We start from the raw sequence: 12,826 nt of genomic DNA on the forward strand, positions 1-12,826 counted from the left end.
GTATGATGCAAGTGTGGTGGGTTCCCAAAAGGCATGGGTCTGTATCACAAAACATACAGGGCCTGATTTTCCATGGATTTACAGCAATATAATCAGGATTGACTCCATCCAATTAGCCAGTGCCATGAGAGCTAGGGTAGTATACAGCCAGAATAGAGCAGAGGAGAATCAGACCCACCCTGGAGAGAGTTTCAGAAGACTTACTGATTTAGGAGCACAAGTCCCCTTGATTTTCAACAGGACTTTTATGCACATTACTTACTAGGGGTGTGTGTGAGAATTTCTGGCTTTGTTGTCAGTCAAGGGCCCAGTGCGTGACCCTCATACTTCCCAAAAATGGCCTCTTAATATCAGGTTAAAGCATGTTTGTGGGACTGCCCTATCAGCCCTGCAGATGGAGGACCTCAGGCCTACCTCCTTAGAGGTAATTAGGTCTAACTTCCATTGAAATCCATGGGAGGTAGGTGCCTACATACCTTGGAAAATCTGGGCCTCATTCTCTCAAGCTGCTAGTCCAATACCTCTCAAAAGCTACCTTTTAAAACCCCAACAAAGGAGAGACTTCAACTGAAGACAAACAGCACAAACCACTAACTCGTAAGCAACAAATATCTAATTTTCATGCAGATATCTACCCATCCAGACAGAGAACCTGTCACTGTCCAGATAGGTACAAGCAGTACATAAAATAGACATTCATTTCTAAACGGCATGTTGATAGCCTCAACAGTCTCCAAGGAGGCATTAATATTTTTTATATTACAATACCACTTCGAGGCTGCAGTTGGGGGATCAAATCCCCATTGTACTAGGTGCTGTATAAACATGAAGTAAAGAGGTGGCCCTTGCCTTAAAGGCTTCAACACTTGGTTATAAAAAGATGGAGGGGTGGGAGGGAAAAGACCGATGAGGTTGTAGGGAGACTCTTTAGATGGTTTTGTCATCCCTTATTTGGGTTACAGTAGCAACTGGAAGCCCCAGCCCATTCCCACTGTACTATATGCTGTATAGACTTTTGGCCCCGGTCATCTGTGACCGCTGGGTCTCATACATGATTGTAATGCTCTTCTGTTGATCTTGCCCCTCCCAGTGGCATCTTGACAGAAGACTAAGCTTTCCAGGTCAGGAACTTGCCCCATATAGCATCTGTTAGTTGTTTTGCATCCGTAGGACCTCTTATGCACTTGGCGATGGAGGCAAAAGTGATACACGCGAAGAATTATTAGCATCCCTTATTTTAAAGGAACAATGTTTTACTAAAGATAAAACCAAAGCTGGTTTGAAACTCAGGAGAAGCTATTAACCGCTGCAGAAGCAGAACTAGTGATTATGGGGCACCAGCTTATTCTGTTGTTTTTACATGTTAAAGCAACACCGCATTTTCCAGGATTTTACAGCTGTGCCCCTCTTGGGCAAGGAAACATTAAAGCTAGAGAGGGAAACTGTTGTACTTGGAACTAACCTAATTCCTGTGCTTTTATCCTAGCTCTCTTCTGGGCAACCACAACTTTTTTTCAGACTGGATCCCATTTGCTTTTAGGTTTAACCTCCAGTCGCATGGTAAAGCTGCTGTCAAACCCACCCATAGTTATAACACACTGAAAGAGCAGACTCCATCATGAACTCTGCAAAAGTGACTTGGATCAAGTTGCTATTCCCTCCGCCGAGATGATCACAAGAATACCTGTTCCCAAACAACATCTTAGTAGAACGCTTCCTGCCAGTACAGTTAAGGGGTGGAGCATTTTCCAGGGGTTCTTCTGGAATTCCTGTTTCCTCCCATCGCCACCCCTGAACCAAATATTTCAAAGCCCATTAACTGAAGTGAGCAACCCTATTAGGTAAAAGAAGATTGCCCTCCTCCCTGAGTCAACCCAAATGTTGACACAAACACCATTTTGTAAAGCTCAAAATTTATCTTTAATCTAATTAGGATTATAGATATAGATATATATATTTAACCATCACTGAGCTGTATCTGTATGCTTCTACTCTATGTATTAGTGACTCAGAGGTGTTTCCAATTGTTTGACTACACTCATGATTCATTCTCAAAACACCAAATAACTGAATTTAGCCATTTTATTGCCTAAAGACAAAACAGTACACTAGGAAAAAGCAATCTCAGTGCCCTCCTTCTGGGGATCAAATTCTCACAGCCTGTTCACCTTACGCAGAAGGTGTGCTCAAAGATACGCATCTCAACTAAAACAATAGAGCTCTGATTTGAGTTGAGACCAGTAATGGGGTGCACTCCCCTCTCATGAGTGCCCCCTTGGCCAAGTGCGCATGCCTGCACACACTTAGATTGTCCCTGCTCTGACTTACGGCTCCCTCCCTGGAGACAATGTCTTCACCCTCTTTGAGGCTTCCTGGCTTCAGCTGGGCCACTTCAGTTCAGTTCCCCCTTTGGGGTGCCTCAATGGCCGGGCCACGTCCCCCCACTGGCTAATGGACCCAGGCCTGCCCACTACTCCAGGTCCCAGCCTGTGGACCCTGTAGATCACAGCTGTTGGCTGTGTCCCTTTAACTATGTCACATGGCTTCTCTAATGCCCTGGGCCACCTCCCTGTGGCCCCGTGCCATCTTCACCCTTACTTCAGGGCCTTGTCCTAATGGAGTCCAGCAACCAGCTCAGGGCTCTTCTTGCTCGCCCTGGCTTCTGGCAGCATTGCCCTGTCGAGGGTTCTGTAGCTCCATCAGCCATCTTCAGGCCTACAGTTCCAGCAAGGAACTGAACTCCCTCTTGCCCTGCAGCTCTTCTTATACTAGGCTGCTGGGCCCTGATTGGCTGCATCCCACACAGCCACTCTAGGGCAGCTGGAGGACCATCTCCACTGCCCTCAGGGCCATGAGGTCTCCAGCAGGGGGTCTGTACACCCTGTCACAGGATGGATTGCAATAATAGAATACAAATAGATTAATGATGCATACAATACTCTGAGCATAAAGCAGGCTGTTATTTGCTTCTCTCTTACATGATCTTTGTCTTTTATTTACATGTCCTTAGAATAAAGCTTGTTCAGGTTGATATAGCAGGAGTATTTCAGAGGGACTGATTTACTAAATATTGTTTATTATTAGGATAATCCCTCAGGACTTTATACTATTTAATGATATCCATGTAAGTTTAAAAAAAAAAACCTGGGAAGATAGCATGAATTTCTATAGATAGTGTAGGAAGGACTATCCTGGGCTAAAACAGGCAGGATCTGGTTTTAAAAACAAGTGTGTGAATGACTATTTTAAAATGTAGACCTTAATCTATATCAGTGTGGTACCTCAGGGCCCTTGATGAGATCAGGGCTGCATTGTGCTAGGCACTGCTCAAAACACAGTAAGAGCTTACAATCTAAATCAACGTGACAAGTAAAGGATGGGAGGGGGGAAAAAAACCCACCAAACTTCTGAAGAGGGGGTCAAAGTGAAACAAGAAAAAATGTGATCCTGGCATTTTTACATAGAATTTTTTACAAGCAACACTATTTACCATTCCCATTTTACAGAGGGGGAATGGAGGCAAAAAGAGGGATTAAAGTGACTTGTCCACGTGACAGAAGTCTGTGGCAGAACTGAGAATGGAACCTTTCGGAGTCCCTGTCAAGGGCTGTAACCATGTGACCGTCCTTCTGTTCCACGATGTGGGAGCAGTAGGACCGGCTGGTACTCAGCACCTCTGAAAATCGGGCCTAACAGGGAACGACTTCCAAGGGCTTTGGATCAAGCTCCTAAATCCCTTTGTCAGCCATGGACTAGGCCCCGTGAGGATCCAAGCCTACGAGGTTAAACTATAGTGCATCCAAATTTGAACTTGTTGGCATTTGTTCATCATTCTAATTTGTGCCCCATTGGGACTTCTGCCTGCGTAAAGACATTAATTACTATTGCTTTTATGTCATCACATATATTGGTGGCGAGTGCAGCGACATTGTCACCTCTCTCTCTCACTTGAACTCTAAAATTTGTGAATCAGCATGGATCGTTTTTAAAAAAAAAAAAAAACTGGAGAGGAGGGGGGGAATTCTTACTAGGTGGTAGCCTAAGACATGGCATCTTGCATTGGGATGAACACTTGGTCCTGATGTCTTCTTTTTGTCCTAGTCTCTGGAATACAATATCTTTGAAGGCATGGAATGCCGTGGGTCTCCATTGGTGGTTATCAGCCAGGGAAAGATTGTGCTGGAGGATGGGAACCTCCATGCAACTGAGGGCTCTGGACGATACATCCCCAGGAAACCATTCCCTGACTTCGTTTACAAGCGCATCAAGGCAAGGAGCAGGGTGAGTATGTCAATGAATGCTAGTTAGCTCATGAAGCTTCTATGTTACAGGGCTGGTGAACAGGTGACATCCCCATCCCGCTTCTTCCATAGAGAAAACAGTGGGTATTGTCCAAATTTACTTTCTTCCCTGAGTTGGCTTTTATTTTCTAAAATAACTTTGTAACCTAAGTCTGAGCTTGGCTATCCCTGCAGAAGCTTTGTCTCTGCTCCTAAATTCCCTCTGTCAGACAGACAGGAGTAAGAAGAACTAGTAAGAACAATTTGGTCTGGCGGTCAGGGTGAGTCAACAAAATGACTCTGCAAAGCACTAGCATCCTGTCACAATAGGAAAAGAAAATAGTCAACTTAAACACTATCATCCAGATAAATTTACACTGTTAAACTAAAACTAATTATGTTGTTTACTTTGTTCCCTTTGCATTTTATTGATCTTCAAACAATGAAACTAGGCTAGTTGCACTTGTTTCAGGCAAATAGTTTGTTTCTCTTGCGATTTGGTTTGCAGCATTGTTGGTTTAAATTCAAAAGTTTTGGAAGATTCAATTGAGTATGTTTGCACTTGGGAAGGAAAAATCACATGCACAACTACAAAATGAAGAGTAACTGCTGGGCAGTAGTTCTGCTGAAGAGGAATGGGGGTTAAAGTGGATCATGAGTCAATGTGATGGTTGGGGAAAAAAGGCTAAAAATTTGGCGAGTATTAACAGTAGTGTTGTATACAAGATATGGTAGGTAATTGTCCCTCTCCGCTCAGCTGGAGTACCGAGTCCAGTTCTGGGCGCCACATTTTAGGAAAGAGGGACAAATTGGAGAGCAACAAAAATGACAAAAGGTTTAGAAAACCTGACGTACGGGGAAAGGTTACAAACTGCATAATTAGTCTTGAGAAAAGAAGGCTAAGGGGAACCTGCTAAGTCTTCAGATATGTTAAGGGCGGTTATAAAGAGGACAGCAATCAGTTGTTCTCCATGTCCACTGAAAGTGGGACAAGAAGTAATGGGCTTCGTCTGCAGTAAAGGAGATTTAGGTTCGATATTAGGAAAATCTCTCAAAGAGGCTTACAAAGGAGATTGTGGAATCCCGGTCATTAGAGGTTTTTAAGACTAGGCTGGATAAAACCTGTCAGGGATGGTCTAGGTTTACTTGGCCCTCCCTCAGTGCAAGGGGCTGGACATGACTACTTCTCAAGGTCCCTTCCAGCCTGACATTCTATTATGAATTGAAACCAATAGAGTGAGACGATTTCTGCTTTTGAAAAACAGTGAATTTAGGCTGAGGCAAAAATTGGTTTAAAAAAGGATATACAAAGCCAAACCAGAAGCAATTAGAGAGATCCTCAGCCAGTAGAAGTCAGCATAGCTGTACTGAAATCAGCATAGCTATATAGATTTACAACAGCTGAAGATCTGGTCCCTGGAGTTTTTCAAAATGGATCGGTAGCGTAATTATACGTATAGGTTAACTTGTCAATCTTTAAAGGGAAATAGTCCATGCTGTACTGATGTATTTGCAACACTCCCCTCTGCTGGATAGAATCAGAGGTTTCAGAGTAGCAGCCGTGTTAGTCTGTATTCGCAAAAAGAAAAGGTACTTGTGGCACCTTAGATTCTAACAAATTTATTTGAGCATAAGCTTTCGTGAGCTGTAGCTTGGGATTGTACTTTTGTCAAAGTATTCATTGCAAGTGAGACTCCTTGTGAATGTGTTTTGAAATGTTGATGGGGGGAAAAAATGGATTTGCAGTGCTTTGAAGCCAATGGATTTATACTACTGGAGGCCCAGGAGGATTAATGTGGAATCCCATGATTTTGGGATATTTGGGTCACCAGAAAAATTGATTTCCCGGCCAGGTCTGGTTGACCTTCTCTCAGTTAGTGAAATTTTCATTCAATGCAAAATAAATTATTGCAGCCAACTGAGCAAAGGCTGGTCTTCCTTTTACTTGTGCAGTTGAACAGCCATAGTTCTCAATCAGCATCAGCACCATGCAGAGATGTGGCTTTTAAATTCTAGTGCAAAAACTGAACCTTGAATCAAACATCTTTGACTTGGTGACATCTGGTCCCAGTTCAGGTCTCTTCCTAACGCTGCCTTTAGCTTTGCTGGGTGGAGGCTCATTGCTTGTGTTTTCTCCAGCTGGCTGAGCTGCGGGGCGTCCCCCGAGGCCTGTATGATGGGCCCGTCTGCGAAGTATCCGTGACACCGAAGACTGTCACACCAGCATCCTCGGCTAAGACGTCTCCAGCCAAACAGCAGGCCCCACCTGTCAGGAACCTGCACCAGTCTGGATTTAGCTTGTCTGGTACATACTTATGTATGGCTAAATTATTACGTTGAAATCTTGGTTGTTTTCTTGTGGGGCCGTGGGTTCGGTTGCAATAACTAGAGAAGGCAGGGACGGGGAGGGTTTATAGGAATGAGATTAATTGCACAGCAGAAGGAAAAATCTAGATAGAAGCCCTCCTAGAATTCTGATTTATTTCAGTGCCAAAGCAAAGGAATCTATATCTCCATCCACTTGAAAGGGCAGGACCCCAAGCTGGGATACAAGTTAGGTAGCACTATTGTAGACTTTTGCCAGTTGAGGATCTGGCACTTTGTATTTTTCACTTTTTATCTTGCAAAGTCTATGGCAGAGTTTTTTTCAGCCATGATTAGCCACAATTACACAAGCTTCCTTTATGGATCAGTCTTGAGTGGCCCAAAGATTGACATTCAGGGCCAGATTCTATGGAGCCAGGCTGGTGTACACCAGGTATGTGGGATCTGGCCCATATAGGGCAGAGCGAGGCAGTTTTGTAGGGCGTGGGCAGTTTTGTATACCATCACAGGATACTGCAGAGAGAAGATTTGTCCTGAATTGGGAAGAGGGGGTTTAATGATGAAGTATGAAGAGACAGTGACTCAGTGTCTGGGAGATAGATCCAGAGAAGAGGGGTAAGGCTACCTTGCTGCTAAATTGAGAGCTGATCAGGAAATTCACTTTTTCTGCATAGAAGACTTTTGATTAAAGCCAAAACTTAAACTTTTCTGGATTTGTCAAAAAAAAAAATCAATGAAAATCCAAAATTTTCTGACAAAAGTGAGGGAATAGAAAGTTTTAATTTTGGGGGAGTGGGGGGGGAGGTGTCCAGGTCAGTGACTAGTCCATAGAAGGCTAAAATCAGAGTAAAGTAAGAGTACCTACCTAGAAGGCCAGAATTACAGGGTGGAAGCTGGAACAACACAATGAAAGAATAGGATGGGTTTGAACTTGGAGATGTAGTTATGGAAACCAGGAGGGCAGTTCTGATGAAACAGCTGATAAGATAGCTGGGAACTTCATGTTGGCTGGTGGAGCAGTGTGCAGCTGCTTTGGTTCTATTCCCTGAAGGAAAGCAATCGCCTAACCAAAACCAGGGTGGGCTGTCTGCAGTTTAGAGGAACGCATTAGTTTTGTTCAGAGAGAGGCATCTTGCAGTGCTTTTAGCTGACTTTAAAGCAAGCATTAAAAAAGTTCTTCCACATGGTTCTAGTGAAACTCGCTTGTGGCTTGAGGTTCTCAGCATAGGCAAGTGTTACACATCTCTCTCATTTTGTGCTGAAGCAATAGGTTGAGGATCAGAATGATGATTTAATGAGATCCCTCCTTCCACAACAAATATGGCAAGGTCTCCCACTAAGTTAACTTAGCTGGGAGGAGTGGGTAGACCAAGTATTTGATAAAGGGCAAGTAAGCCAGCAGCATGCCTCAGCAGAAGCTACAAAACAGGGAAAGCCAGGAGAGGGAGTTTCCTCCCAAGAAGATGCTTCTAATCAGCAATTAAACCAAGTTAGCATTGGGAGGAAGGGGAAAAGACTAACAAATTTCTCCACTCACCAGCCTGCCCCTTGAAAGCTTTCCCAGTGCCCTCTGCTTCTGCACAGTCTAACCTAGCCCTTTGTGATCACAAAGGACCATCGTAAAACAGCGTGAACCGATGCGGTACCCCTTCCCTGAATCTGCAGGCAGCTCCAGGGCCGCTGCTGCTGCTCAGAGCTTCCACTGAAACAGTAGCACAGTCTTGTCTGTTTTTAGTATTGCTGTTCTGCAACCCCGGAGTCAGTCCTATGTCCAGCCCCATTCTCTGGGCACAGAGCCTTAACTTCCTGCTCAGCAGTCTCTCCCCCTTTATATCCCACGCAGCCAATTTAGAGCCCTTCCATTGCGCACCTGATGCAGCAAGAACAAGTGAGCCGAGGTTAAAGCTCCCGTGGGCTTCGCTATGGGCCAGATAGCGCTCCCTCGTTGTGGCCTGGGCATAGAGAACCTCTCTTCTAGGTTGGCAGTTCAACATTCTGCTCACTCCCCCACAAAGCCATTAGCACGGATAGCCGGTGGCCACCAACCTCCCTAGAGCTCTCAATCTAATCCACGTCTCAGGACCCAACATCTTAATGAATGGGGTGGCCTCAGCAGAGAAGACTAGGACTCACTCCACTAGAGAACGTGCTGCACTCTGCAGTGCTGGTCCTTGTGGGTTTGGATTAGAGCAATTCAGGACATGATGATCCCCGACCTTGCAGAACAGCTGCCTGTTTCGTGATTCCCCAAGGCTGGAAATCAGTTGATTTCCATGGAAATTAGGTGCCTAAATACCTTTTTGAGGAACTGGGCCATGGGACTTAATTCAACCTGGCCTAAGAGGCTATTATCTATTCCAGTGGAGCTGCATCCTTTTAGACCCACGGGCTAAATGCAGGCCACAGACGGCCGGCAATGTGACGGGTCTACGTTACTGCGTTGAAAGCTACTCAACTCCAGCACTGCACTGACGTGGCCTCTTCTCTGTGTCCTTCCAGGTGCACAGATCGACGACAATATCCCCCGCCGCACTACTCAGCGCATAGTGGCGCCGCCCGGTGGACGTGCCAACATCACCAGCTTGGGTTAAGGAACTAACCTCTCCGAGGCCGCCTAGCGGACCAGGGGAGGGGGCAGGGTACCTGGAGGCCCTTTTGATTCTTTTAGAGCCTGTGACGGTTACTGCGGGCAACCTGTGTGCTATGGTGCCACTTCAGTCCCCCTCAATCCATCCTCCTCATCGTCACCGATCCCACTCAGTTCCCTCCTCCCCACCCCCCGATCCCACCACATTTAAAGAAACAACCCGTTTGATACGCTGGACATGCAAAAAATCAGTTTAAAGAGGGTGTTTGAGACACACTCTGTTCCCGTTAAACATCTCTTGACAAAGGAAGGATAAAGTGAATTTTCCGGGAGCTGCCTTTTTTTAAAAAAATAAAAATTGCTTTTTGAGACGTCCAACGCAGCAGTAATTCAAAGGGTTTTTAAACTGGATATTCCTTTGGGTCCTGACCTGAAACAGCACAGCTAAATGAGGGCAGAGGAACACAAGTTTAAACTTATATCAACGTTCTCCCCCCTCACAATCATTCTGTGATCTTACCGGGTATCTTAGTACAAATAGGAACCCTGTGTTAGAATTTGACAAGATGCATCTTACGCAGTTGGGCTGAGGTTTTGCTGTGTTCTTTCTTCTGGATATTTCTGCAAATTAGATAATTGAGGAAACTTTAAAAATGGAGTACTTCTTTAAAATGTTTTGTACCATCGTGTTTGCAGAGTCTCATCTCGGGAGTGGACCTCCCTTCCCCCATTCGTGTCATAGCTTCTGATCTTCACCACAATCATTTGGTTGAAGGAGCTCATAGCATCATTTCAGCAAGCACTTGATACTTGTGTTAGTTCATGGACACTTCTAGGCCTCGAAGCGAAGCTATGATCTCCCTCAAAAAGTCTCAGGTCCTCAGCAGGTGTCAATCAGCCTAGCTCCATTGAAGCTAAACTAAGACTTAATTGACACCAGCTGAGGATCTGGAACAAAGTCTCATGAAAACATTTCCTCAACAGGCTTTTCATTTGTGGAGGTGAAACTCCAGAAGCTGAGGTTTTAGTCAATAAACTAGGTTCATTTGGCAGTATGTTAAATTCAATCGCTGCCCCCCGCTTTGATGATCAGAAGAAGAACTCCTCCTCACAAGAGCCATCATTTAAGATAGAAAGAAACTTCGTTAATATCGTGTAAAAACCCCTCGTGAAAGCAGACAAGAAAGGTCTTACCGAGGGCCATTCCAACTATAGGGCCAGAGCCACAGCTGGTGTAAATGGCAACTTTGTGGTAGCTATGCTGATTTACATCAGCTGAGGATTTTGCCAATGATTGATGACATTGTTATACAATAGATCACAGCACAAGGGCAAATTTCATTCTACCGGAAACACCCAGGAAAAGGCCTTTATTTAACCCACCCTAATTTAGGGTCAGTGGTAGTTCTTTGTCCTTATGTACTAGCTAAATCCCATATAGAGATTGCTTAGTGCCTATGAGCTAAGGCCCAGATCCTCAAAGGTATTTAGGTGCCTAACTCCCATGGAAATCAATGAGCATTAGATGCCTTGGAGGAATTGGGTGCTGATCTTTTAGCTCAAGCAATGGATGATCCTCATTTCAGATCCAGATGGCAGTTGGTTCACATGCATCATTTAAGTTCTTCTCAAGCTGTATTTTGAGGGCTCGGGGCCTTGGTCTGGTTCTTTGCACAGAGGGTAATCTTTCATCCATTGTCACAGCATTTATCTTCACTTCCTTTTTGTCCCCTGCAGCATTGGTGGAGCCCTGGTGGGCCCAGGATATGTGGGAGACAAGGTGGATGAGGTAATATCTTGGTCCAAGAAAAAATATTACCTCACCTACCTTGTCTTTTTTGTCCCCTGGTATTCAGGGGTCTCACTTGCTGCTTCTGTTTGTATTTTTGCATGTTCATTCACTTTATTTTTCCACATTTTCACTCTTAAAATGGTGTTTACAGGTTCTTAAGGAAAATAGATATATGCAGGCTTTTAAAAACTAAAAACCAAATCCGCTTTTGTCAAGTATCAAAGCTGGGATTGTCCAGTGGTCTTAAAGCAGTTTAGGTACCTAAGTCCCACTGGATCTCAACACCTCACTCCTTCAGGCTCCATCAAAAATATCAGCCTTAAAAAACAAAAAAACCAGGACAGTGTTTATTTGTCCAGCCATGTTTGATTTTGGTTTAACTCTTGGGTCTTTCGTTTTTCCTAACAGAGATTGCACTTTTGTTAAAGTAATCAGTAAAACCTAATATATATTGCAGCTATTTTTTCCACCTGTGCTTTAAAATAAATTGGAACAAGTTGGGGAGGAAAAAAAAAAAGTCGTTTCAGTTGTACGAAACGTTCGCAGCTCTTCAGTATTCACTTGAGTCTTCCTTGTTTGTTTGTTTTTTTCCCTTCACCGACTGACTGTTTAGGTAGTTTTGTTCATTCATTACAAGGGGGGAAAAAAAAAGATTTTTTGCAGGCTACGTAAGCATGTTTTTCTGTGGAAGCTCATTTGCTTTGTGTCTGTTTAATGGATGTCATATGTAAATGCTTAAAGAAAAAAATGAGACTGACAATTAACCGCAGTGACTTGAAGCTCTAAAAATAAACAATGTAGGATTTAATACTAGCTGGATTTTAACCCTTGGATTTGTGATTGTGAACTATGAGAGGAGGAGCTGTAAGTGCTAAAGATGATCATGTGTGTAGACAAAAAGTACTGATATTTGACCATTGTCTCAATGGTAAACCCCATCCCAAAGTCTTGTGTTTTATTCCTTACAAACTGTGTTATATTACCATGGGAACGCCTAATAAAGACAAAATATTGTGGTTCCACTAGGTGTATCTGTGTCCTGAGGTGATTAGTGTTGTATGAGTGTATGTGGGGGTGGGGAGGGCAGCCCTCAGCTAGTATAGATTGGCTTAGCTCTGTTGATATCAAGATTGATTTACAGTAGCTGAGGATCTGCCCCATGCTACACATGTCTTGGAACATGCTTGTCACAGCTGAAGCGAGCCCGAGGGGATGGAGTCCTAGCCAACAAGAATTGCCAAAACTAACTCATCCCGCTGGCGCTTCTTTCTGTCATCTCAGTGGGGAAGCTAAGGATTGAGTGGACCATGGAGACTGAATCAACCACTCTCTCCTAAGAGGCACGTGAGTAAGGGACAGTTTGCACCACTGCTCCCTGCGCTGTTCTACTCTAACTGTATAACTTGCGGCCTTGTCTTCACAGTGCTCGAGCCAGCCTCTTTCACATGCAAATTCACACCAATATTTGAGAGACTTCATACCAGGTGTCTGATAAACACAGCATCTGGCAAAGCAGAGGAGTGTGAATTCCCACAATCATTTGTCTGAAAACAACGCCCTCAGTTTACATAGTTAAGCAGTGGCCAACGACCTACAGCAATCTGCTTTGAACAAAGGGGAACCAAAGAGATTAAAGCTGTTGGCACAGCTCTCGAGCCTCCAATGTGCGCCCATTTGGACCCTATGCAGGATACAGACACCGAGTGAAGCACGCAAACAGAGAACTGAGCTAGGGTAAATGCTGATGAACCATTTTTAATGGAATTTGCTGATTTGTCAAAGTTGAACTGTTTTGCAAAGATGGTGCAATTTCAAAGTTGCAATAGAACCCCAGCAGGTTTC

General features: G+C 44.2%; 1 protein-coding gene across 10 annotated transcripts in view; it reads left to right on the top strand.

Annotated features, from left to right (window-relative positions):
* Positions 1-12,006, top strand: part of DPYSL2 (dihydropyrimidinase like 2) — a 92,596-nt gene extending 80,590 nt beyond the window's left edge. For 5 of the 10 annotated variants that reach the window (XM_043503210.1, XM_038384693.2, XM_043503211.1 and 2 more), the window contains 3 exons: positions 4,102-4,281; positions 6,420-6,585; positions 9,105-12,006. In XM_043503210.1, the coding sequence (XP_043359145.1) occupies positions 4,102-4,281; positions 6,420-6,585; positions 9,105-9,196 (438 nt within the window). In that variant the 3' untranslated portion in view covers positions 9,197-12,006. Of the gene's footprint in view, positions 1-4,101; positions 4,282-6,419; positions 6,598-9,104 lie in introns of all 10 variants that reach the window. The other 5 variants (XM_043503208.1, XM_043503207.1, XM_043503209.1 and 2 more) reach the window with 1 other exon arrangement.
* The last annotated feature ends 820 nt before the right edge of the window (positions 12,007-12,826 follow it).

This window comes from Dermochelys coriacea, chromosome 26 (genome assembly GCF_009764565.3).
Source record: "Dermochelys coriacea isolate rDerCor1 chromosome 26, rDerCor1.pri.v4, whole genome shotgun sequence".
Taxonomy (NCBI): domain Eukaryota; kingdom Metazoa; phylum Chordata; order Testudines; family Dermochelyidae; genus Dermochelys; species Dermochelys coriacea.